At 36.3% G+C, this 25231-nt stretch overlaps 1 protein-coding gene across 12 annotated transcripts in view; it reads left to right on the top strand.

The window, feature by feature from the left end:
- The window catches only part of NAALADL2 (N-acetylated alpha-linked acidic dipeptidase like 2), a 489585-nt gene that overhangs the window by 407861 nt on the left and 56493 nt on the right, over positions 1 to 25231 (top strand). For 9 of the 12 annotated variants that reach the window (XM_057411595.1, XM_057411593.1, XM_057411591.1 and 6 more), the window contains 2 exons: positions 5668 to 5814; positions 24446 to 24541. In XM_057411595.1, the coding sequence (XP_057267578.1) occupies positions 5668 to 5814; positions 24446 to 24541 (243 nt within the window). The remainder of the gene's footprint in view (positions 1 to 5667; positions 5815 to 24445; positions 24542 to 25231) is intronic. The other 3 variants (XM_057411598.1, XM_057411597.1, XM_057411599.1) reach the window with 3 other exon arrangements.

Below are 25231 nucleotides of genomic sequence, written 5' to 3'. Positions count from 1 at the left end.
AGTATTACTGTCTGTAGTAGAATATTATGGTCTGCCTATACAATTTTTAATATTTTTATTATGTCTGTAAAATAGTGGAGGTAATCATAAGATTGCATTGTTTAAATAGGTACATTCATCACATTAGTTGTGTGTAACATTTAGGCTATTCTCTGTACATAGCATATTACTTACCAGCAGATTTTCTTTTCTTTTTCTTGTGCAGTGAAAGAATGAGTGGATATAATTTAAAATTATTTTTATGCACATACTTGTATCAGGAAAGTTTGATAAGGCTCGAAAGTTGGGAAATACTCAGTTTCTATTTGGTTGTTCTGTTCCATGACGTTAGGCAAGACTGAAATGTTAGGCACCTTGCTTATCTTTAGTTGATTTGAAAAGTACTTTGAGGTCTCTAGGGGAAAGTACTGTATTAATTATCCCTAATAATTTTATAAACATGTGTTTTGCATTAATAGCAATATATATGATCAGTCAGCAAAGACTGAGAGCAAAGGAGGATGTTTATATCCAAACCAGTTAATCAGATGTGAGAAAACAAAGGAGTATGCTTGCCATAGAGTTGATAGAATTTCTTTTTTCAGTAGATTTTGGTAGTCAGGGCAAGCAAACAGCTAATAATATTTTTAAAGAGTTGTCAAACCTTCTTCCTCTAATGATTTGTTTCAGTGTAGCAGGGATTTATAGATGAGAGGAGGTATATACTTGTGAATCTTTTGCTATGCAGCTTCTCTGGCCCTTCCTACCTATTGATGATAATTTAGTGTAACACATTTGCAGTAATAAAGATGCTAATCTGTTGCTTTCTGCATTTTTACATGGCCTGTGATTAATTTAATATATTATGCTAGTGTTTTTTTATTATTTATTATTTTATTATTTATTATTTTATTATTTAGATGGCTTCCATGCTTTGGCTTCCTAAATGTGCTTTCCTTGCAACTGCTACCAATACAGGTGGTGATTCAACTCATGGAATAAAGTTTGATTATTCATGAAGAATAAGCTTCCTTGCTGTTATTCTGAAACGGGGTTCACTGCAAGAATAATTGGTCATTCTTCATTTGTCCTGTTGAAAAACTACTTAAATATTTTAATCCTTTCTCAGAAGCTGCCAAGGTTTTAGTTTCAGCTGGAGTCACATAAAAGAAAGAAGGTAGGCAGAGCTGACAGGTACATGTCTCTGAATGTGTAACTGTCAGTAAAAGGTGAACCATAGAAATGGCCAAGTTTTTTTTCTTTTTTAATATAGGCTTTTATTTATACCAGGATCTTAACATTGCCACAAAAGGGACCTATGAATGCTTAGATCTAATTAGTGTTAGAATAAGGTCTGCAGTGAAGTACCACTTGATTGTACTTTATATGTGTCAGATCTGTTTTATAACATTAACCTAAATCAAATATATTTAATGAGCCGTATGGTACTCTTAGTTTTCTCAAATTTGTAAAATAAACCTCTAACACGATGCCGAAACCAAAATGAACTCCAGAGAAATAAAATTATTCCATTATGAATAGCATGTGCATCCTTACACTGGCATGAACCACTCCTTGATTACTGTCTAACCCCATGGATTGATTTCCTTCCAGTCTGAGGGGAGGGCTTGATTGACACAGTGGAGATCAGCATGAGCAACTAAATGATTTGCACAATGCTATTATGTGTGTTTTACTGTAAGACTAACTAGTTGAAGAAATGCAGTTTGCCTGTTCTACAACTGGAGGTAGTTCCTACAAACCATATTGTTGATAATTTATTCTAGATGCATTTTTAATTTTGGTGGAGGGTTTTGTGGGTTTGTTTTTATTTTTCCTACATAAAAGCTAACATTTAAAGGATCATTAAGTAGGACCTGACTGCAACTGATGAAATAATGCGTAACTTTTTTTCCAGACGGGGGAATTCACAAACTAGTTATTTTTGCTTATATGAAAGGAAAGATTCTGTGGATTCTTAGAATTAGAACTAATCAAATTGACACTGTTTCAGATTTAAATGTGCAAAAATAGAAGACTAGTTGGGATAGGGGGGAAGGAAAGGGAAAGCAGAATCATAGAACCATAGAATAGTCAGGGTTGGAAAGGCCCTTAAGATCATCTAGTTCCAACCCCTCTGCCATGGGCAGGGACACCTCAATGCCAAACCGATACACAGTTTCTATTACATGATGATTGACAAGTTATTTGGTGTTAAAGAACTTTAAAATGCTTTTAAATCCCGTGTTTCTAGACATTGGCATTGTTGTAATCTTCTTTCCTACTCAGGTCAATTCTGTGACCCACGTCCCCTAGCAGTCTTTTACTAAGGAGTGACCTTCATTTCCTAGCAGCAGTGAAAGTTGAACAAAGCAGTTAATCTCTTAGGATGCTAGCCCTATGGAATTGAATTTTGCTGTCATGAAAATATAAATCCTATACCGTGAAGGCTGGTGATGTAAAAGCCAAAAAATACGTATCTCGTTGTACTCTTAACCAAATCTGTAAACATAAGTAAACTTTCATAAGAAAAAAATATTTCATTGTTGCTTACAGTAAGGAAAAAAAGTAACATGGTTTTGAACAGTTAAAATGGAATGTAGTGTTTTCTGAGGGTTGGAACGCTGGCTAAAAGCTTGGGTTTCCGGAAAAGGAAGGTGTCTCTTAGGTTCCTGCATGCTAACAGAAGTGGTGTCTGGTGTATATTATGAATTAACTGACTCCACCATCATTTTCTTAGAAACAATACAGAACAATATCAAAATACTCTTAATTAGCTGTGTCCATGCAGTATCTATAACCTCAGTTGCTTTTATGTGAAATGTAATCTGCCTAGTAGATGACTTGATATTTAGCCAACCATTTGGGGGTATAGTGAGATGGCACTGATGGAAAATGTCTTAGAACTTCATTCTTACAGTTACACCAGTTGACTTCTCACATACTAGATTAAAAAATTCTGGCTTTTTTTTTTTTTTGCTGTGGGAAGTGTTATTCATTGCATAAACCCTTGTTTTCCTTTTTGATTATCCTCTGTTACCCCCTCCCCAAATGGGAATTCTGGGTATAAATTCCAAGTCCACACTTGTACCTCCAGGCAGCAGCTTACAGTATTTCTTTTCTGAAAACCCCACAATAAATTCTAGGTACAGATACATAGGAGATGATGAAAGGTTAGAGTGAAAGGTATAAAGATTTAGATTGACAAGGTAAAAAAGGTACATTCATTTTCCTGCTCAATTTCCTTACCTCTGTGAGGTATATGGTAAGATTTTGATGGTCCATGCCACACTTCAAGATATTCCTTCTGTTAATTACTTCTAGAAAATTAATTTTGGATAGTCACAATAGTTACGTAAGTTCTTAACCTTAGTAAATGCAAGTAGCATTAGCCTTGAAGAGTTTGTCTGCCATTGTGTTTGCTCAGAGCTAGGTTCAGGTCATTTTAGAAAGAAAAGATCCTTCTAGCTTTCTTATGGATCATTGACTCTTCAGCTCTGTCTTTTCTAATACTGAATTCTTTTGTCCAACACTTTTATTGGTATTAATTTGGTCATTTAACTTTGCAATTTGTGACTTTGGTAGGTAACTGGTTTTTTGCTTATTTCAGAGATTTTCCTGTTGAAGCAAAAAGCTGTGTGTTGTGTCGTTCAGTAAACTTTTAAACATTAAAGAAGGAACAGACTACTCATCGTTTATGAAACCGGACCAGATGCATTGAGCAGTATGAAGAAGTTGCAATATAGTCTAATCTACACTGTAGCATAGTGCATGGCATGATACTTAAAACATAATTTCTGAAAGGAGCAATCACTTAAGAATGGATCTTGTGTCATATATATGCTTAAAATTATAGACATGCCTTTATGTGTGCTTGTCTTGAGTTCAGCTGTAACAGTTTTCTCTTTCTAAGTAGCTGGTGCAGTGCTGTGTTCTCTTAGTCTGAGAACAGTGTGGTAACACGCTGATGTTTTAGTTGTTGCTCAGTAGTGCTTACCCCGGTGAAAGACTTTTCAGTCTCTCATGCTCTGCCAGTGAGTAGGAACACAAGAAGCCAGGAGGAACCAGAGGCAGGACACCTGACCCAAACTAGCCAAAGGGATATTCCTACCACAGCACATCATGCCCAGTATATAAACTGGGGAGAGTTACCTGGAAGACCCAGACTGGTGCTCAGGTTGGGCTGGGTATCAATTGGTGGGTGGTGAGCAATTGTATTGTGCATTGCTTAAGTTTACTGGGGGGGGGGGGGGGGGGGGGGGGGGGGTCCTTCCCTTTTTTAGGTTTATATTCTCCCCCCTTGTTATTTCCCTTATCATTATTATTATTGATGGTAGTAGTAGTAGTAGTTATTTTTAGTTATTGGACTGTTCTGATCTCAAGCCATGGAATTTACGTTCTTCCAGTTCTCCTCCCCATCCCACTGGGAGTGGGATGGGGAGAAGGGAAGCAGTGAGCTAGCAGCTGTGTAGGTCTGAGTTACCAGCTGGGCTTAAACCACAGCACTGCTGTACAATGTTTTTGACTGAGAAAAACTGTAGAAGATAAAGTGTAGTTATTTAAAAATACCTTTTGAAATGAGTATGTAGTTTGGGCTTCTTCTGTCATATACAGTGGATAATACGCAATTACATTCTTCATAGCACTGAAGTGAAACTGTGAAGCAATAATTATGCTAATTTAAACATGGAAAAATACCAAGATTTGTCTTTTTTTAACTCTTATAACATTTTCCTGCCAAGCTCATGATCTTTAATATACAGAATCTGGTGCATTTTAGTTATTAAAGGAGAACTAATCTTACGCTGGTTTTGTAGCAAGCTAGTAATTACTTAGTAGGTAGGTCTGAGGAACTGAAGTTACACTATGTAAACTGTTACCTAAAACAAAATAATCTCTAGTACTTCAACTTCCTAACATTCTTAAAAAAAACCCTAAATACTTTATTTGCTATAATAGATACTGAAAGCCTTTATGCCTACTGCTTATGAAGTGTTTAGTTACCTAATATATTTGGGAGCTACACGAGTATGTAGCACTCAGTCTTGGGCTTGTTTTCCAGTTTTCTTCTTATATCTGTTACCGTTTTGTTGCTAAGACTTCACATAAAAAGCTTATTTGAAAGAAATACAAACATGTCACTGATTGGAATTGTTTAAAGCAATTTACACAGAAAAATTGCCAGCATTTCATACATTATCAGATATCCTGAATATGATAATCTCATTCATTTTTTTGCTGTTAGAGAGCATGCTATTAACTGAATACAGAATTAATTCCTTAATTAGCCATTAAAGATGTGGGAATATGCTTCCTAGAGGCACCATGATGACCTATGATCTGCTGCCCAGCATGGAACATTTCACAGCCTACCAAAGGCTTCTTCTCTTGCCACTCCTACTATTTCAATTAGAGATGACTTTCCTTGCCCTTTGAAAGACTCAGCCATGTTGCAGCACACTTCATTCTCTGCTATGTCTGATCCTACAATATATATCAATAGAGGGTAAAAAGTTTGTAAACTCACTCACTACTAAGTATGAACCAGCTAATACCTGTTTGCACCACTGTAAGTTCCAGGCTGTTCTTAAACTGCTTCCATCCAAAGAATGCCGTGTAAATGAGATACTGATTAAGAGCCTGGTTGCAAATATGTAACTAGAATTTTGATTTCTTTTTGTTTTTCAGAGCCAGAGCATCAAGTGTGTGGAAAAGACTAGATGTCCAGGATCTAATGTGAGTTCTGTGCAGATACAGGGAGATTCAGATTATTTCATCAACCATCTCGGAGTACCTGTCACACAGTTTTCTTATGAGGACATCAAGACGTCAGAGGTAGTTAGAAATAAAAATGGTCAAATTGAAGATACCAGAAAGAGATAGAATTAGGTTTTCTCAGGTTATATCCTTACATGAAAAGCATGTTGTAATGTAAAGTCATCTTCTCTAAGTGCATCTTCTTAGATCTTCAGCGGATTAACACTTCAGAGTGACTGATTTTATAGGGGTATGGCATTCAAGCAAACAGATGAATGTTTAGAACAAATGAAAAGAAAAAAGGGGGGAACACGACATTATATTAATAATTGTAATATTACTGATAGCATTATAGGTTACATGTTTTCTAACCCAACAGCTTTCAGTATAGGGAAACAAGTTTTGGTGTGTATTTTTTTTCCTGCACAGTATGATGCAACACCATTCAAAATTAACTTTGTTTTCATACTTGTGGGCAAAATATGACTCTAGTATATATGTTGGTTGTATAGACATGTATGCTTGATTGAAGTCTTCAAAACACCATGTTCTTTTTCAGTCCATTGTCTTCTGCAAGGTAAGTAGAAAGAAGAGGCATATTTCACTGTTTGGAGACCAGGTTGGAATTGGACACAGATAAACTGTTCAGAAAGCATGTCTGTCCTCAGCCTTCACTACTGTAGGTTATATTTGCACCTGGAAAGCCAAACGTCCCCTCAGTTTGTCAGCTGAGGATGAGGAGGCCTGGCATTAGTTACTGGTCATGAGAAAAGGTTTCTTGCCAACGTAACAATGTAACAATGCAGTTTCATATTCCCCTTATTTCTCTTCTTGCACTGTGCTTATCTACATATTAGCACGTCTGTCCAATTTCAAGAGGAAAGCTGAAGATGATTTGAACTGGAATGCTTCCTGGCACTGCCTGCTAACATGTTTCTGTTAACAAGTGCAAACCTAAACAGAAATATGCCAGATCGTTGTCATGTTGTTGTGTAACTTAAAATAGAGTAAGTCAAGAATTTATATAAATAAGGAGACTTCTGTTTCTAAACAGAAATCACTTCACCTATTAGGCAAAATATTCTGTTTCAGATTTAAACACAAGGCAATTGCTGTAAGGAAAATGTGAAGGGAAGAGGCAAAGAGTGCAATGTTTGTGATAGGCTTGTGGACCAGTGCAAATTTCTGTTGTCAGTTAGCAGCTCTTTCACATAATTTTAATTCCAGATCTGTGTATATAGGATCTATAACACATGAGAAAGGATCTGCAGACTTCAGTATATCAAAATAATAAGTATTTCCCAGCAACATTTATGCAACATTTATAGTATGAATACCGAAGGTTGCTTTGGCTATTTTCTATTCCAATCCTACCAAAGTTATTCTTAGCGTTCAGTTAACTTTGCAGATGTGCATTTTTGTCTCTCAGATACACTTGGCAAAGTAATTTGAATCATAAAAGAAAATATTTTCATATTTGCTTAAAAATGGCACAGCAAATTTGATTCTCTGTGGAAAACTCAGCATTTGTCCTTCTTGCAAAATTCTTTCCTGGAAATAGACTTGAGATAAGTGTAATCTTCAGTCCTAAGGTTGATATACTACACCTCTCAGACCACAGGAGATCTTGACCCCATGAGTTTTGGTTTATGTGAGAAATAAACCTGCTTAGCAAAATACGTAAATTTCTGTAGGCAAGCGGTTGATTTTTTTTTTTTTCCTAAAAGTGAAGTCACACAGAATTACTAAATTTGGATTCTTGGCTGTATTTTTGTTATTTATTAAAGCAGTTATTAACAGTCCCTTAAAACATAGGCTTATTGTTTCCCCTATATTCTGTCAGACAAGGAATCTGTTTATTTTCTACTGTTTATTGCAACTATTCATTGGGGATTATGTTTATTGTATCAAATAGGGATAGTATTGTTATAAGTGAGACAAATTATTCTGGATTTACAACTGTACTAATAAATATTGTCGGAAATTCTCTTGTGCAGATCAGTGACTGCAAATAATCTTCAAGTTGCAGGGAGGGGGATTGGTTTGTTTTCAAGCCATTCAGCTTTTTTTAACTATGCCTCAGCTTTGTCAGCTTCATTGTGAAACATGGTTTGAGTTTGGGAAAACAGATTTCAGAAATGAGATGTTTTGATATGATTTTGTAGACTATCATTTTGCCAGGTTGGTTTCTTCTACTGTCTCTTTCACTATTGTGACCTACTCGGGAAATTTTCTTTTGGAATATACATTAGTAGTTTATTTTATCCACCTGTCAGCATGCAGAGTCACAGAAAACTGATGCTATTCCACACTCAGAGTTTTAGAGTAGAAAAGCCAAAGACCTGTGTCTTGCAGTCTGCCTACAGAGCAACAGTTATAGGTCAGATTTAGAAATGCATTTCTTACACAGTGTAATGCCAATTTTCAGAGAGAAGGTTTTAAAAGCTTTTCATTGGCAGCAACCCAAGGAGTAAATAAGAGGGAATAAAAGTTGTAAGAGGAAACATTCAGGCCAGAAGAGTAAGTAAAACTGTCTTGCTTGGAATTATCTAATACAGCAAACCACACAGCCTGAGGGAGGTTAAATCTGCATGGCAAATGCCTGTGGTCAGATCTGTGAGCTAGTAAAAGCGCATTCTAAGTATTGAACCACTAGTATAAAAATGCACTGAGAGAAATGTAACTCATTTATTTACTAGCAGAAAATATGCAGCGTTTTAGTCTGCAAGTAGGAAGTAAACTTGGAAGAATTTCTCAAGTGGAAAAAAAAGTAATATTAACTCAATTTCCAAGAATTCTCATACAGTTACTGAAGAAAGCCTTCCTCTCTTCCTAACCTCTGATGCACTGGCTTTACCTCCACATGAGGGTCACATTCTGATTTGTAATCTATTAGGAGAAAGGCTGATAAGATTTTCCTAATAGCACAGATTATCTTAACTTGAGGAGGTGTCATGCTGTTCAAGTTAATGATTAATTTACATCTAAGTGACCATATAAAGCCTCCAGAGAGAAATACAATGTTGAATTAAAACCTAAGTTTCTCTAACAGTGAAAGCCCATTATTAGAAGTTTATTAGTCCTCACCTCAGTGGAGAATAGTATTAGAAACATCTTCACTTAGCTTTACATCAACAAGAAAGAGCAGTATAAAGTAAAAGAGGTCCTTAGTCACAGGCTTGTCTTTGTTATTATAGTAACAAAGCTCTGTACTACTCTTTAACTACTTCAGTAAGAGCTAGGTATCAATGGAATTACTCAGTTGTATGATCATTGGTACATCAGGATATGATCATTGGTACATCAGGAATGACAAATTGGAGCAAGTGAGTAAATTCTGATTATTTTTTTTTTCCACCTGTGGACTATTTCTGTATCCTTGAAAATATCAGTCGTATTTCTATGTCAGTGTATTTTCAAACTGAAAAATGTTACAACAGGTATAATACATAAATATCTCTATAATGATATAAACTATGTGCATATAATGGACAAAACTGTGATTTTGGATACATCACTGTTCATTGCGATTCTGCTTAGTGTCTTAGACTTAAATTCTTCACCTGCGGCGTTTTTATATTTTAAACAGCATGATTAAAGCTCAGCTCTTGGTTACTTGGTTGTAAATTAAGAATATCTGAAAGCATTGGATGCAGTGGTGTGTGATCTGAAGAGCATGCATGTATTTTATATTTTAATTCTTCGTTGTTCTTCTTTCTGAATGAATGCATTGATTGTGTGCCTGTGTAACAAAAATACGGCTATATCACTTTTTTCTCTTACCTTACACATTTTTTTCATCCTCCTCTGTTGCTTTTAACATCTTTTTTAAATTCTCACATTAATGGAAATTCTAATAATAATTGGTTTATTTCAGATGCGTGACTGATAACTGTTTTATTCCATATGAATCAACAGTCACTGTAGACCCAAGTCTGCTCTTGTGAATGATGTCTACAAAATACAAGTGTTAAAAATAATTGAAACTTAATCTTTACAGAAATAAAAGGCTCATTATTCAAATCTGTGGCTGTGATAAAAGTGGCTTAAGTCACAGACTTAACAGAACTCTTAATTGTTAAGCAAGTTCTTTTGTGAGGATAGAATGATTTATTTGAGAAAGTGGATATAATCAGTGTGGTTTAAAGGCAATGGGTGGAAAACCTATGGAGGAAGAGAACTTGTGGCTTACATTTCTAAAGATCATTTCTCTGTAATCAGAGTTACTTGAAACTTCTTCACTAAAGAGAAAAGAACCAGTCCCATAGTTGCAAGTTAATTCAGTTTGATTATGTCTGTCTTAGCACAGTTTATAGCATAGTTGCTGAAGTACTGGAACATAACTAAAGCACAGAAACAGAGAAATAGCCCTGCTTTGGGTACAAATAATCTGAGTTTGCCATGATTTCAGCTGGAGATATGATTGTTTCTTCAGCACTGTAAACCAAATATTAAAGTGTTCAGCATTTTGAAGCTGCTTCAATCACTTGCATCCTGAAGTTGGTAGAGGAGCATTTTGAGCATTTTCAAGTTGGAAAATATTCATGTCTATGTCACTGCAGTCAACGGTTTCATGAGGAATATAATTTTTACATTATAGCTAGATGATTACCTATGTTGTCTGCATGTTACTTACCTTTCTCAGTGCATACTAGTACATAATTGAATCCTATTATCCTGTCTGATAACACAGAATCTTAAATCCTGTCTGTGATAACGTGGTAGGTTACATCAGTGTTAGCATTATCATTTTGCTTTGAGAAAAAAAAAGTTACTGAACATTGTTATTAAAAAAAAAAAAACCCACCAAAAAAAAAAAAAACAAACAACAAAAAACCCACACAAACAATAGCCAAAAAAAACCAAAAAAATAAAACACCACCACAAACCAAACCCCTTTTTTGTTACTTATTGATGGACACATACTTAGCATGAGATATTTTATGTCTAAGTTTGGATATGCAGGGCTTATAGAACATTTATTTTTACACCTAGGCCATAAAAGTTGTTTTCCGTATCTTCACTCGGACTTAAGCACTGGCAAGAAGTATAAAAATTACCTGTCACATTATTCACAGGCTAGACCAAGATAGTGTAATACCATGGACCACTAAGCTAATTTAGAAGAAAAATGGTTTCTTTATAGAAGGCATTTGTATGTAATATATGTAGAAGAGTTTAGAATTTTGACAGTTTGAGATTGTGTCCTCTTTAGAGAGAATGCCTAATGATTTTTATTTCTGTTGAAATATGCATAACTTTTTGAAGGTAACTTTCAACTTTCATTAGAGCCCTTAAAAGTGATTTTTTTGCCCACACTTGTGTAAAAACGAAGCCGCTAAATCTTGACTCTGCAATGAATGTGGCCCCTCAGGTGTTTTTTTTTTACCATCTGTCTCTTGCTTCCTCCCTTCCCTCCTGTCCTGCTCTCTTTATTTCCTTTTTTACCACTCTTTAGGGAAACTTTCTGCAGTTTCTTGATTTTAGTATTTACATGCTTAGGCTGACACATCCTGAGTTTCTTTCAAAAGGAATCAAAAGTTTTCCATGTTTTCTTTGTTATGAGAAAAGAAGCAGAGGAGCTGTCCTTGATGGAGAGAACTTAGGGCCTAGTTTACCTAAAAAACCTCCCATGCTGCATGCTTTTTTTTTCCTGTCTTTCATGTGCTTATGTTCTTGTAGAGGAAGGGCTTAGGCAGTATGGATTGCTCTTCAGTGCATCTGCCTTGTGTCTTTTCAAAAGTGAATGTGAAACTGGTGTTTATACCAATTTTTGTCTGAGTGCAAACAGTACTAAATGTCCCTAAATTGTGGGGTTCGGTTGTCAGTGGTTAGGAGCACCATTGTAATCCTGTGTTATGGGGACCTTCAGCTGCTGTTTTATTTCTTGGGGGATTCCACGTAAAGTTTTGAACTGATCATACAAATTCACAGAAATCAGGTGACAAGGAAGTTCAGGATGTTGGCTGTGTGTAAAGGGTTAATCATGTTCTGTGCAGTCAGCTAGAATGGCCACGCCTGGGATCTTACCATGAACATCTTTGTCCCACTGATGACTGGGACAGTCTGTTTCCCATCAGTACTGATTCACTGATACAGTGAGTGGGTTCCAGTTATGACCTTGACATGATGTTTGTATTGTTCAATTTTAGTTCAGTGAAATTGTCTAAGTAATTAACCTCTGTGAGAAGTTTAACTTAATTAAGTGGTACTTGAAGGAAGCATTTGGAGTATTTTTATTTTCAAATTTGCAACTACTGTATCAGTCATAGCAGCATAGTGCAGTTGATGGCTACTGGCTATATTACCACAGGAATAGCTATGTTCATTACCATGATAACCTCCAGCACACTGTTACTTAGATTTCTCAAAACAAACAATGAAAATAAATTTAATTTCTGCCTGCTGGTGAGCTATTACCATTTCTCTGGCTGCCAGAACTTATTTAAATCTGCCATTGCTTTGAAAGAACAGTTCTCTGTCTCTGTATTGTAGATAAAGAATGGACTGTATAGGTCAACAAACCCCAAAACAACCAGTAAACAATTTGCAAACTCAAGGACAGATAATCCCCAGCAACAGGTACAACCTCCGTCTTCTAGTTATAATGTCTGAGCTGCAGCTTGCCTAGGAATGTAACATGGACTGTAATGTCAAGCAGCTGAATGTATTTGGAACAAATCCTGATAACTGTCACTGTAAATTTATGACCAATGTTCTCATGCATTCTCTCTTGGCAAAGTTCGTGTCAAGGATTATTTATAAAGATATATACATATGTAATCACACTTTGTATGCATTTGTTTATATAAAAGTATAAAATCTATGGAAGGCAGAAAAGTCTGGGGTATAGTTTTGTCAGTAAATTCTGTGTAAAACAAGAAAATTAATTCCATGAACACAACCTTGTACCTCTGTGAGTGTATATCTAAAGCAAACATGAGTTGTCTAATCAATGATACCCTTTACTGAGCCATTTTTTTATCACTAATGTAGTTCACTAGTCAGTTACAGTGCTTAAGATCAGTCATTTATGTTCTGAAGTTTCACATCTCTATATTCCTAATGCAGTTATCAAAACATTTTTGCATCACATAATTAATCTCAGTTACTCCACATCCAGATTATTTTCTCCTTTACTTCTGGTATGTCCTCCAGTCCCTTTCCTGGCAGGAAAGAGTGACTGCTTAGATGATCTAGAGATGACTAGGCTCTTCTGGTAAATTTTATGATGTTTTTCTTCTGTTATAACATCCTCCTGGGTTAAGTGTCACCTAGTACCAATTAATTTATCAGATCAATCTACACTTATCAGGAATTTCAGTTAGAAGCATCATGACATCATTTTCTTTGAAGGATCAGGGCAGACCATATATGAAGACATGGTGTACTTACTTCAAGTCTTAGCTGCTGAAAACAAATCTTCCAGGCCTATGGCAGGTGGATGAATGTCCTTAGAAGAGAATTAGCACCAACTGTTTGATACTGATATTCAAGGGAGATTCCTACCCTAAATAGAAACTGTATTTCCCCGTCTGTATCTAGATTAATGAATGTTTCCATAACAGCAATGTGTTGCTGTGATGATCTGCAATTTGGTAGCTTTTCCATCTGAAAATATGGATCTGCATTGCTCCCTTCTTTCTGTGTTTTACTGTTCCTTTCTCCCCGGTGTGTGTTCATTTTTTAAGGAAATACACATCTGGTAGCTGCCAGTGGGGAATTGCAGGAGATGTTTCATGCATGTGTGAAAGAGTCAAAGTACTACTGTGCTTAAAATAATAGAGACACCGGAAATTCTTTGCAAAGAATCAAATGTGTATCAGCCTCAGAATGGCAAGTTGTTTGGGAACCCATGATTTCCTTTTTCTGAACTGTCTCTAGAGAGTTTGCTGCTCCTGCATTTGCTGCTGGCAGGTTTTATGAACTTCGTAGTAGAACATTATGGTCAACAAGGTGTAGCAATAGGAGTTAGTTATATCAAGGTGAAGAGAGGTTTCATTTTTGTTCATGGACAAATGATGAGCTGCCAGGGTGTAAGAAAATATGGTTCAAACTGTCCCTAGTAGGTTGTCTTGGACTGCTTTTGAAGACAGGTCCAAACCATGGCTGCTTGTGTGTCTTCCCTTTCTCACTCGTGGGCTATACTGCCTTTATAATAGCTATGCTTTTGTTTATTCATACTACATTTCTTCTGACCAACAGGTTCTCTTTTCTGTCTGTCTTTAGCATAAATTAGTGCTTTCTAATTTCTCAGTACATTTAGAGGTTACTCAGTGTAGTACTCATCAGTAATACATTAATACATTAGTCCATCTGTTTGCTTGGATGCTAATTTAGTTGTATTTGATAGTGAGAGCATGCTGAAATTGTTAAGGTTAGTGAGTCAGTGTTTTACAAGACAAAATACACTTGATGTTCAGTTGATTGCTTGAGTTTTTTTATTGAATAATATGAATATTTAGCTACTTAATTTCATGGAAGAGCATTTCTGTTACTCCACCAGTGTTAGTCAAACTGATGATGTTCTCATCAGTTGGATGCATTACTTTGTTCCAAAAGCACCTGTTTGATCTCACAAATCCCAGTGCTTCGATGTCCCAAACATTCCACTGTGCATCCAGAAGGGGAATATTCTTTACATACAGTAACAAAAATGCACAACTTCTTTAGCACTCACATGGCATGGATACGTGTTGCTATAACCTGTCCTTACAGATTCTCTCATAGACTCTTAATTTTCATGGAACTGGCTGAAGGTTGTTGAAAGTCAGTGGAAGAAAGATAGGTTAGAAGTTAACAGGGTCAGTGGGATGTGGGAAAACATACGAGACATTTGCTTAGACACCAATTACTGCTTCTGTTTGATAGCCTGCTGAAGCATCTAGTTACTGAAACGTGTATCATCTAAGGGTACAAGACACTGAATTATCTGTCCTCCCTGGAGAAGTAAATGGCATGCTGCATTCAAGACAGCATTTTAGCGTTGTTATTCTGAGTGGCTAAATTCAACAGACCAACTAAAAATCGTCTGGCAGAGTGTCTGGAATAAGTATCAGAACTTGTTTTGTGTCAGCAGATACTAGTAGTGGAACTCAGCTTTGTGCTTTAGTATGTCAGGAAAAGTAATCAAGGTCACTGGACTATCAGCTGTGATTTCAGTCAATGATACGTCCTCTCAAAATTTGCAGTGTTTGATGTATCTTATCATGGCCATTAAATAGCTGTTTAATAAGTCTTTCAATAGATAAATACTGTCTTTGAAGACGTTGTTAGCAAAAGCCGATTCTGATTCTTACTGTAACACTGAGGTTCCCACCTACACAATATTTGTCCAGTTTTCTTCATTCAGTATAATACCTTATACAGTGTTTTAAAGCACTAAAAATAAAAACTAGAAGTTGGAAGCATCAAATCAGGAAATAAAACCAGCATGCTTTATAATATTTGTGATTATGAAAGACATTGTCACTGGAATTCTGTTCCATGTGACAGTCACTATCACTGTTCTATGATTCTATGAATTTATGGCTTATAGCAGGACATTGTTAGGATGATCTTACTGGCCCTGCATGTTTTCCATGTAACTGGAATGCTCACAGTTGATCATAAAATGTTACAAAGTGTTCTTGCATCATGCATGTGACACATCCAAGAAAAGGTGTTCTCTCTTAAATGTAGTAAAGCTGAACTGAGCCATCCTATTTCTAAAATTCTGAAAATTGAGAAAGATCCTCTCTGAGGGTTCCAGTTTTCTGGCTTTGAGCTGCTTCCTCTTACTTAAACTGCTGATTCTGCTTTCAGTTTAAAAAGCATCAAGGGAAAATTCTAGAGAAGAATAAAGCTATGCAAGTGTCCTGATGTGTTAAAAGTTGCTTTCTTTATGCTGCAGTCTGAATTTATAGCTTTACAGTGATTATTTCAATTCACTTACTATTGCAAGGAAGAAAACATTAAGTTAAAAGAGATGAGAGTAAAGTGGTTATATTATTTTCCTGTCTGATTACTGTTGGCTTGAGTTTTTCTGGCTACAGTTGAGTTGAATAATAAAATAAATTGTGCATCAGTGATTCCAATTCTGCCTTTTCTGTTTTCTGTGTAGTGTGATTTGGCAGACCTTGCTTATTTTGTCTGTCATCTGATGACATCACAAGGTCACTGAGCATCTTCACCAGAATATTAAAAACGTAGATAGATTTGGTTTTCTTTCTTTTCTGAAAGTTCTTCAGTGAACTGAAATGGTAAAAGTTCTAAAGAAAAGCTTCTTGTCAGAAATTCCTTCCAGCATGCCCATTTTCAGGACAGGGTCATTCTGACTTTGAATGAGATTTTTGACACACATTAGGCTGTGGCAACTGCAATGACTTGCTTTCTAAAAAGAATTGGCCTATGCTTACAGTGAAAACCAACTTTTATATCACTTCATAATCCTTTGTGGATTTTTGGGGGAACATTTAATTAGATATCGAGAGCATTTGCCAGAAAGGGAACAGGCAGCCTGCTAGTGAGGTGGAAAAGCATACACTCTTCTGCAGTATGTTTGCAACTTTAAGGGCCTTTAATAGTGAGAAATCCTATATGCTGTACGTCAATCCCTGGTGTTATGCCATTGATTCAGTTTAACCTACGCATCAGAGTATTACACTTTTGCTTCAGTATGTTCTATGCTAGATAATCCACTTTTTCAGTAAATCTGTTTGAAAATCTACTTCAGTCTGCTGTATCTTCTCAAACTAAAAGTACTCCACATGGTCGATGATAAGCCATATTTTAGAATATGAGATGCTCTTTTCCATTACTCTTTTTTTTTTATCCTTGTTCCAGTCAAATCTCTGGTTCAATCTCTTATACCCTGCCAGGAAAAAAAAAGAAAAAAAGGAAAATGGATGGAGATGAGATGGTCTTTTAGCCCAGCTGAGGTGACACACCTGTTTCACAAAGGGATACAATTGTGTATTTGCTGCCAAAACATCATATGCTAATTGTTTGATGCTAGGGTAAAATGGAATAAGAATTAGAACCTGCAGTGCAGATTTCACCGGTGGTTTTGTTCTCACTGCTCTCTCTTTATCTTTTCTTCTGATGGGGTTTTTACCTTCATGTTCTGACAAATTTTTGGCAAGTGCTTTGAATACAGATGCACGTAAGTCCTCATGCAGTTGTAAGCCTCTAGATTTCTGGGTAATAGTTTTGGGCACAGCATAACTTTATAATGTGCACTCTGCAGGTAAAATCAACCTCCCAGCTAAATTTGCTTCCCAGGATGATTACGAAGGTAAGCACTGACTACTAGCTTTGTGTTTTAGTTACCAGACACTGAATGTTTGTGAGTTTTCCTCAGGTTGCTACAATTTTACTCTTCATATTGTTGTATTACAAAGAGGCAGAAAGTGAAAGTGTAGTAGCTCATAGCACAGACACACACACAGACACACACACACACATATATGTGGACAGGTAACCAGTTATATTCTCGGTCCTGATGCAGCAGAATCTTTATACCCCTAAGTTCTCCTCTCCAAAACATTATTCTTTGGTCTGTGTGAAAAAAATAAACAGCTTTCTCTTGGCTTTCATCCTTCTTTTGTGTATTTGCTTTGCAGATTTTAGCAGTGTTAGACTGGCATTCTTATACTGTTCGGCCTACCTGTACAAATTTCAGACAGGTTTTTGCTCTCTGTTGTACCTTTCTAAGAAACTTTTGCTTTTGTGCAGTACAAAATTGGTGGCGCAAATATTGTGAATGCTGAAGGGCGAAGTTGTCACACATGCGAACGATAGAGTCAAATATAAGCAAGGGTGAAGTCAAACTGATTAAAGAACTTGAGTCTTAGGACTGTCTTTTTCCAGATTGAGAGTTTTTTCTGGGTGGAGAAACCTCCACTGCATGTTCCTTTCAAAAAAAGAACAAACGAACAAAACACACACAAAATTCTTGAGGTATTTGTGTGTTATTCACCAGGTTAAGGGCAGAGGGATGTTTTCTTATAAATGCTGGAAATATTCAGCAGGCAAGAAAAATGTATTCAGGATGGAATGAGAACATAAACCTAGTAATTGAACTGTTTCTAAAGTCATAGTCAAGAAAAAAGGAGTTTCTGTTGTAGATGCAGCATTGTCATGGCCTCCTAAAAAAAAGAAAATAAATAAATAGTTTGTTGCATGTACCACAAAACTATTTCCAGTCCTAAAACAGTGTGTGATAAAATTGGTATCTAATGTCCTGGTATTTACTATGTTTTACATTAAATCACCAGAAGTGCTGTGGGAATTTATTCATGATTTAAAATGCATTGGTTGAAAGTTGGCATATAAATTGAAGGTATGCTGTAAAACAGTACACAAAGGATGCAAATTTAGTACCTTTAGAAGGTGAAGCATTATGTTCACTTAATTAGTTGAGGAAGGACAACTTAGAAAAATGAGTCTAGTAAATCAGAAGTGAATTTTAGCGCAAGTGTCCATCATAAATAAGCAAGAGTAAGCCAGGTTAGGGGCTTTGACAGGTTTTTTTCTGCATTTTTGATCCCCATTAATTGATTCATAAATCAATTAATTACTGTCACAAGACCCGAGGGCAGCAGGAAATTGGGTTCAAATTAAAAAGAAAAGGAGGCAATTTGTTTTAAGATTGAAAGTTGAACGTTCAATCGAAGTTTAATCAGAAATTACCCATTATTTGAAAAGTGGAACATCAATGTCTTTCTAATTTCACAGAATGCTTCATTTAATGAGTGTTGAAAAGATCAGGTTAACTGATCGTTCCAAAAGGAAGATGAGACAAATACAGAGTTTTGGAAGCCTGGTTCCAAATTCGTGTTACGCAGGTTCATATCTCTTTTGAAGAGCTCATAGAGAAACCAAATCATTATGCTGGGAGTTGAAGGATTATTGGTGGGGTCATTTCTAGATTGTACACATTGTATGGTAAAAGCATAGCTTCATATCAGAAGAGCAAATGTACTTAATCCATTTGGTTAATGATGTACTACCTAAAGAACAATTTACAAAGGACAAGAAACAGCAAAGAGGGAATTTTCAAAGGCATAACTGGAAGCTGAGCCTCCTAAATTTGAGGGTGATTCACAGTGGTCTGACCTTGAAAAGGTTTTTCCATTAATTGATAGCATCTTGAGAACATTCAGCTGCACAGTATGCAGAACACTCTGACCATTGTAAAGGTGAGGGTGATACTACTGCCTGACTAGAAATGAAGGCAGATGAGTTTTGTTTAGGAAATGAGAGGGGGAGAGTACAAGGACAATAACTATAGCTGTAACTTGTACTGTGGGTGAAAACATAGAGGAATAATATAGTTGGTTTAGTGACCTTGGGATTAGCATGTCTTTTTCTTGGTGTGTATATACTAGAAATCTTCTTAGCAAATTACTGTAAGAAAAGACTCCGAAAAAACAACATAAAACAAAACAAACATAAAAACAACCACCGGAAAACACCCGCTTGTTACTCTGAGCTTGCTCAAAGAATAAGTGAGGAGTCTGATTCAGTTTCTCTCTGTTGGAAAGTGTTGCTCATGCTGTTAAATGCTGAGAGGTACTCTTGAAACATCATCTAGACTCATTTCTCTGCCATGTGCTCCCTTGGATAAAGAGTGGGGCTTCTGTTACTTGGACAGTTCCTGCAGCTTTCTCTGATGAGCCTAGTGCTTGAAAAACAATAAAAAGCAAGAGAAACAGAACAGGTTTGCCTTTCTAGTAGTTTTTTATGGAGGTGGGTTTTATGAAGGAAAAAAAAAAAAAGCTGTTTTAAAGATATCCTTTTATAAGTGCAGAGCGAGATGCCAGGAAGTTATTTCAGGTAGTAAAATCTAATAATCTTGGATTAACTATTTGCAAGTACTATCTGTACACACAGAGAATAATATGTGTTATTTGTGGATATGTACAAATATGTTAAAATTGTAGGAATTTATTTCATGTACACTTCATAGGGAAGCCTCTATGTTCTGGGCACAAAGCTTAATTGTGTAAAAATGCTCAAGCCTGCTTAAAGCAGTGATTTTGTATGACTCCTTTTCAAGATCTTAGCAAGCAGCTAATGGTCTTGATTCCATCATGAGCAAAATGGCTTGCTCTTTTGATGAAAAAATGTGTTTGGATTTATTTGCTGGTCATTGCTTATTCACATTGTGTTCCTTTAAAAGGCTGCATCTGAGGCAGTAGCAAAAACTACATGTGTACCTTGCCTGCCTGCTGTGGTCTGGACTAAGTTGGAAGCCTTTGGAAGGAGGGTTGCTTGCTCAGTGGCATTCAGAAGAGGAACAGAATAATCTGTCAGTTTTCCAGACTATAGATGTGGCCAACAAAAGAGAGCTAAACTGTGCTGGCACGAGAGGGGGACAGTGATAAAAATCAAAAAGACCTCCAAGCCTTCAAGTGCAGAAGGGACTGATGAGCAGAGAAAGGGGCGTATTTGTAGTCTGACCACAAGACAGGTGTAAAGAAAAGCCCAACTCTTTTCCTGAGGATCCTAGCAGAGACTGTGCTGAGTTTGTTGCAAAATGGGAAGTCAGTGTTGGACTGAGGAAGAACATAAAGATAATGACTCCTTGTTCAAAGAAATAACAGGCAAAAGTTGTTTAAAAATTGTTGTTCAATTTTTAATAAGGGCTGTTTTCTTGCATGCAGTTCTCATAAAAGCTAGTTTTAAAGAAAAATAAAGTTTGTCTTTGAGATGTTCGCCTCTGGCAAGATATCAGGACTAATCCACATCAGAGCTCTAGCTGACTTGGGGTTGAATCCTACCACTTCCTTGTGTAATTCATTTAGGACCGAGTATTTCTTTTCATTCAAGTGTTGTAAGAGGAGCAAAACCTGATCCACGAAGGCACTTAAATGAAGAGAATGAGTGTGAATGTATACTTGCAGTGTTTACCCCATTACTGAATGAGACATGAGTGAAAGATTACTAGAATCCTAACCTGTGCCCCATAGGTGTGTTGGAATAGGGTGGGATAAAAGCCAGTTAAGCAGTGTTTTCCTGCTTTACAAGCATCTGATCCATCAAGTTTTAGATTCCAGAGAAAAGTACTTGTCTAGATGGAGCAATAATCTGATCTTGTATAGCAAAGCTAATTCAGTAATCATTCCTTTCACTGACTTTCAGTAAGGATCTCAAGAATGAATATAAATAGTGTAATTCTTTGTAAGTTATTGATTGCAATTACGTGAATGATGATGAACAGCATTAGCACTACCATAGCAGAATGACAGTGTTCCTCAACCTTCCACCAAATAAATGATATGGCTCTGTAAACTAGTGTGCAGACTTCAAGATGAATAGGTGTTATGAAATGATCTTGAAGTATGTATTTTATCTTTATAATAAGTTACTTTGTGCAAAAAAAAAAAAAATTAACCAAATAGTTGAAGAATGACTTCATTTATTATTCTGGTGCTTCTGTGACAACACACAGATGCATCACTGAACACCAAAATTTGTATGAGTCAGTGCTTCCCCCCCCCCCCCCAAAAAAAAAGAAAAAAAGTGGTGGCAGCTTACAACCAGAACAACCAGAAATAACCTTCTAGAAATGCATGGAATACTGATAGAATACAGATCATGGAGGCATTAATTTGGAGAAAAAAAATCAAGCAAACTTAGCAGAGATGTAACATACCCTTTTGAGATCTGCCTTTCACTGAGTTTTCTTGAACATCTTGAACATCATGTCTATGAGCCATTAATGCTTTTCAAAAAAGCTCGATTTATTTCTGAATGTACTAGTTCAGGAGGTGGATTGGGCATCTGCAGGGAGCTAATCCTACACTGAGTGGTTTTAAGCAGAGCATATTGCCGTACCTCATCACTGCTATGATTATAAGGAATTTGTGTCTCACGCTTGTTTGGGAAGAGAGCTAACAGTGCCGTGCCCAATTAAGAACTACCTTTTGGTTCCATGTGATGTACTGCATTGTTTAGTACAAATATAATTCTGATTCAGCAGGCATATATCATATACCACCATTTTATCCCCAGGGGTGCATGAGTAAGATACTTTATATTGTTTATTTCAAGGAGGAGGGTAAGATTTTTTCTCTGCTTCTTTTTAACTTCCTGTGTTTGAATTGAAGTTAACGCTCTTTTCACTAAAGTACTATTTTTCTTCAGTCTTTCTATGGCTTAGAACCCAGCATGCAAAAGAGTAGAGCTCAGTCACATAAGAAGAGGTTATGCAAGCCAAAACAAAGCATCTAAATTGTTTGTCTCTCTCATTTGCTCACTTCCTGATGTTTGAAACAATAAACCCTGCAGAGTGTTTTTAGCAAGTGGTAGTGTTTTCTAAAAGGTAGTGGAGTGTCAGCCTTACAAATCAATCCTGTTAAAGCTCAGATCACTCTTAATATTTTTTAACCAAAGCTTTATTTGACCATTGCAAATAACTTTATGGTGATTGAAGACTGTATTTGGCATCGTTACCAGGTTTAATGCCCCTTAAAAGGGGCTTCACTTCTTGCAAATACAGAATATGAGCACTTTTTTGAGTACAAGGACAGAAGCTATTGAAGACCAGTATATATCAAGAGGAGGAAAGTGAAGAAGTATTATTTTAGTAGATACAGGAAGCTGGCATTTGAAAAGGACATGTTTCCTGAACATCATCAATATTGCCTTGCGGGCTGGGAAGTAATCTAAACCAGAAAAATTATTCAGCTTAAATACAGGACCATGGGCTTCTGTGAATTTTATTTGGAATTAAGTCTGAAAAGACTCCAGGCATTTTTCAAAATTTCTATTCATAAAGATGTAATCATAGTATAATCTCATGATGACTTTGGCATGTCTGAGACAGGGATATTGTCAGCTGCTTATTGCTGCTGGTACTATTTTATATGTAAATTCATAGACCATGAAAGTTACACTCAGACTTGGAGTACTCTTATATTGGGTCCTGTGTAAAGCTCCAGAACTAGCATATGTAAAATGGTATGATCATGAACGTGGAAAATAAATTCATTTCATGAGTCTCATTCCTTTGCTTAACCTTTCTTAGTGGACATGTTTTCTTATATTCTTATTACTGTGCCTCTGCAGAAGAAAAAAAGACAAAAAACAAACAAACAAACAAACAAAACAAACAAACAAACAAAAAAAAAACATTTAAAAGATGTATGTGAAATGCTAGAACTAGCCTAACTTGATCTGAAACTGAATAATTCCCTGGAGACTCTGCCAGGGCTGACAAAGAAAGGACAGGACTAGTTTCCCAGCACTCTGATGCAAAGACTTACTACAGGGAAGTATGTTAATAAAAAGCTTGAAGTCTCTCTGCAGTCCCAAATCGATCCCTCTGTTAAGTCTGTATGTAATTCTGTGTGGCACACAATGCATTGTACACTAAATATGAAATACAATAGAGAAACTTAGGGTATTCTCTAAACACAAAAATATATTTAGGTTCTGGCAGCCAAAATTAAAATAAAAACCCAGAATAAGATTAATGGACAAGGAAAGATTTAGATCATCTAAAAGGAGATGCTGAACTTAGTTGCCTAGGGCTAATCAGAGTTTGGCAGAAGGCTTGAGGTGATGTATTATTCCTCTTCAGGATGTAAGTAAATGCAGTGGATGCATCTCTGCATCATGGATGGTGTTTCTGCATCAGAGTTCAGTTTGACAAGTATGTTTAGTAGAACTGTTCAAAGCTAGTATATTTTAGAATGGCGTGATACTCAGGCACTGGCACATTCTCTGCCCGATCAGTGAAATAACTTTGGCTATGTTTTCCGTGTTTTTGTACTGAACCCATTGCTGTTGGTAAACAGTGTATTTAAAGTATGCTTACCGAATCAAGCGTCTCAGTCCATCAAGATGTACCTCTACACTTATTTTTATATCAGGTGAGTATTAGATGGGCACTAGGCTCCTAGCTTTTCTGAGACAGGTATCTCAGGTCAAGTCTAAAAAACTAAACTAGGTGTGCGCCACAAAAGCAATGCAAAGAAAGATTTTTCTTTTTAGTTCAGTTGCTTTATTATACCAAGATCAGGAATAAATGTTTAAAATAATTTCAGTTTTAGGCATCTGTGCACCTCTGAGGTTTGTTGTTTGGGTTTTTTTTAAATTGTTTTGCATTTTTTCAGTTCACACCTGGGTTTCAGTTTGCTGTTGCCTTGTGACAGCAAATATGCAACCTAACTTCTTGCTTTCTTACGGTACAAGAAGAGGCAAACATCTTGTACAACTAATATATTAAGATAGCCTAGTTATAAAAAGAGTGGTCAACCTGAAGAATGTAATTTTAGGGAATTCACCAAACCTTCATATTATGTAGATTGTATTACTGTATACAGAAGTAGGATGATTGCATAAGATAAAAGTATATTCTTTGATTAATGTGACATTTCTTCTGAAGACCAAATCATAACATATTAAATAAAATGTCTGATTCCTGCCTAGCTCCAAATGAAATGTGTTATTTTTTCTCCCTCAAGGCAAAATTTTTAGCTGCTTTGGGAAGCATAATTACAAAGACAACTGCCATTCAAGAAATAAAGTCATAAGACTTAGGGGTTTTTTCCTGTTTCAGGGAATTCGAATCAGTTAATTAGATCAGTGAAATAAGTTTAATAACTGGCAAAACATAAGATCAATTTGAAGGGTTTTTCAATCTCTCAACAAAATCCAGTAAGCATTCGAAAGAAAATCAATGTCGAATCCTAAAAGGCTTCTTATTTCTTTCTCACAGAATTCTAGCTTTCTTTCTGAAGCTCTTTTTCCTGTACATGCAACAAAAACTGAAGAACTGGATCCCTCCTTCAGCCTGCACGAGACCATTGCAAAGGTAACAGAAATTGAGATCTCATTTATACATGCTTTCCTTCACATAGCCAAATTTGAATTTGTTCATAGTTTTGAAAGATAATATATTTTTTTCTTGAATGTACTTAAAATTTGTGGAGGTTTTTTTCATTCAGATTCATCATTGAAAAATACTGTTATATTGGTCAACTTTTGTGAGCAAAAGCCTTTTATGTGCAAATGCTTCATTTTCTGTGATTCAGATGTATTTTTCATGGTTCACATTACACTTCCTGGCATGAGTGCAGGGCAGTAAACCTCACTAGGTGGCAGGAAGTAGCAGGTATGTTGCTGTCGATTTTGTCAGTGAAGAGGGCTCTCTGAGGGCACCTTCACATGCACTTTATGAGCTGTCATTGGGATGCTCACATGGGAGGAAGGGGTGACCATCCCAGGAATCTGGAGAATGCTCTACATAGGGAATGCTTCCAAAGTTAATGTGTTCTGACTCCCCTCTTGTCACTCCAGTATAATACTCCTTCCGTATTATTTATTAGTACTCCTAGCTCTAGACTGCTCTTTCTTTACTCTGTCCAATCAGCAAGCCTGATTTCTGTAAAGACACATGACTGCAACTGAGTCAAGCTTAATGGAGATGCGCACTTCTTATACCTGGATTTCTTATAAACCCGAGCTTTGTAGACCTCACAAACAGATTTTGGAGCTACTTGTT

This window comes from Pezoporus wallicus, unplaced genomic scaffold (genome assembly GCF_028554395.1).
Source record: "Pezoporus wallicus isolate ANWC-B61680 ecotype Strahan unplaced genomic scaffold, APGP_CSIRO_Pwel_v1 contig_6899, whole genome shotgun sequence".
Classification (NCBI taxonomy): domain Eukaryota; kingdom Metazoa; phylum Chordata; class Aves; order Psittaciformes; family Psittacidae; genus Pezoporus; species Pezoporus wallicus.
This window is presented reverse-complemented; position numbering and strand designations above follow the sequence as displayed.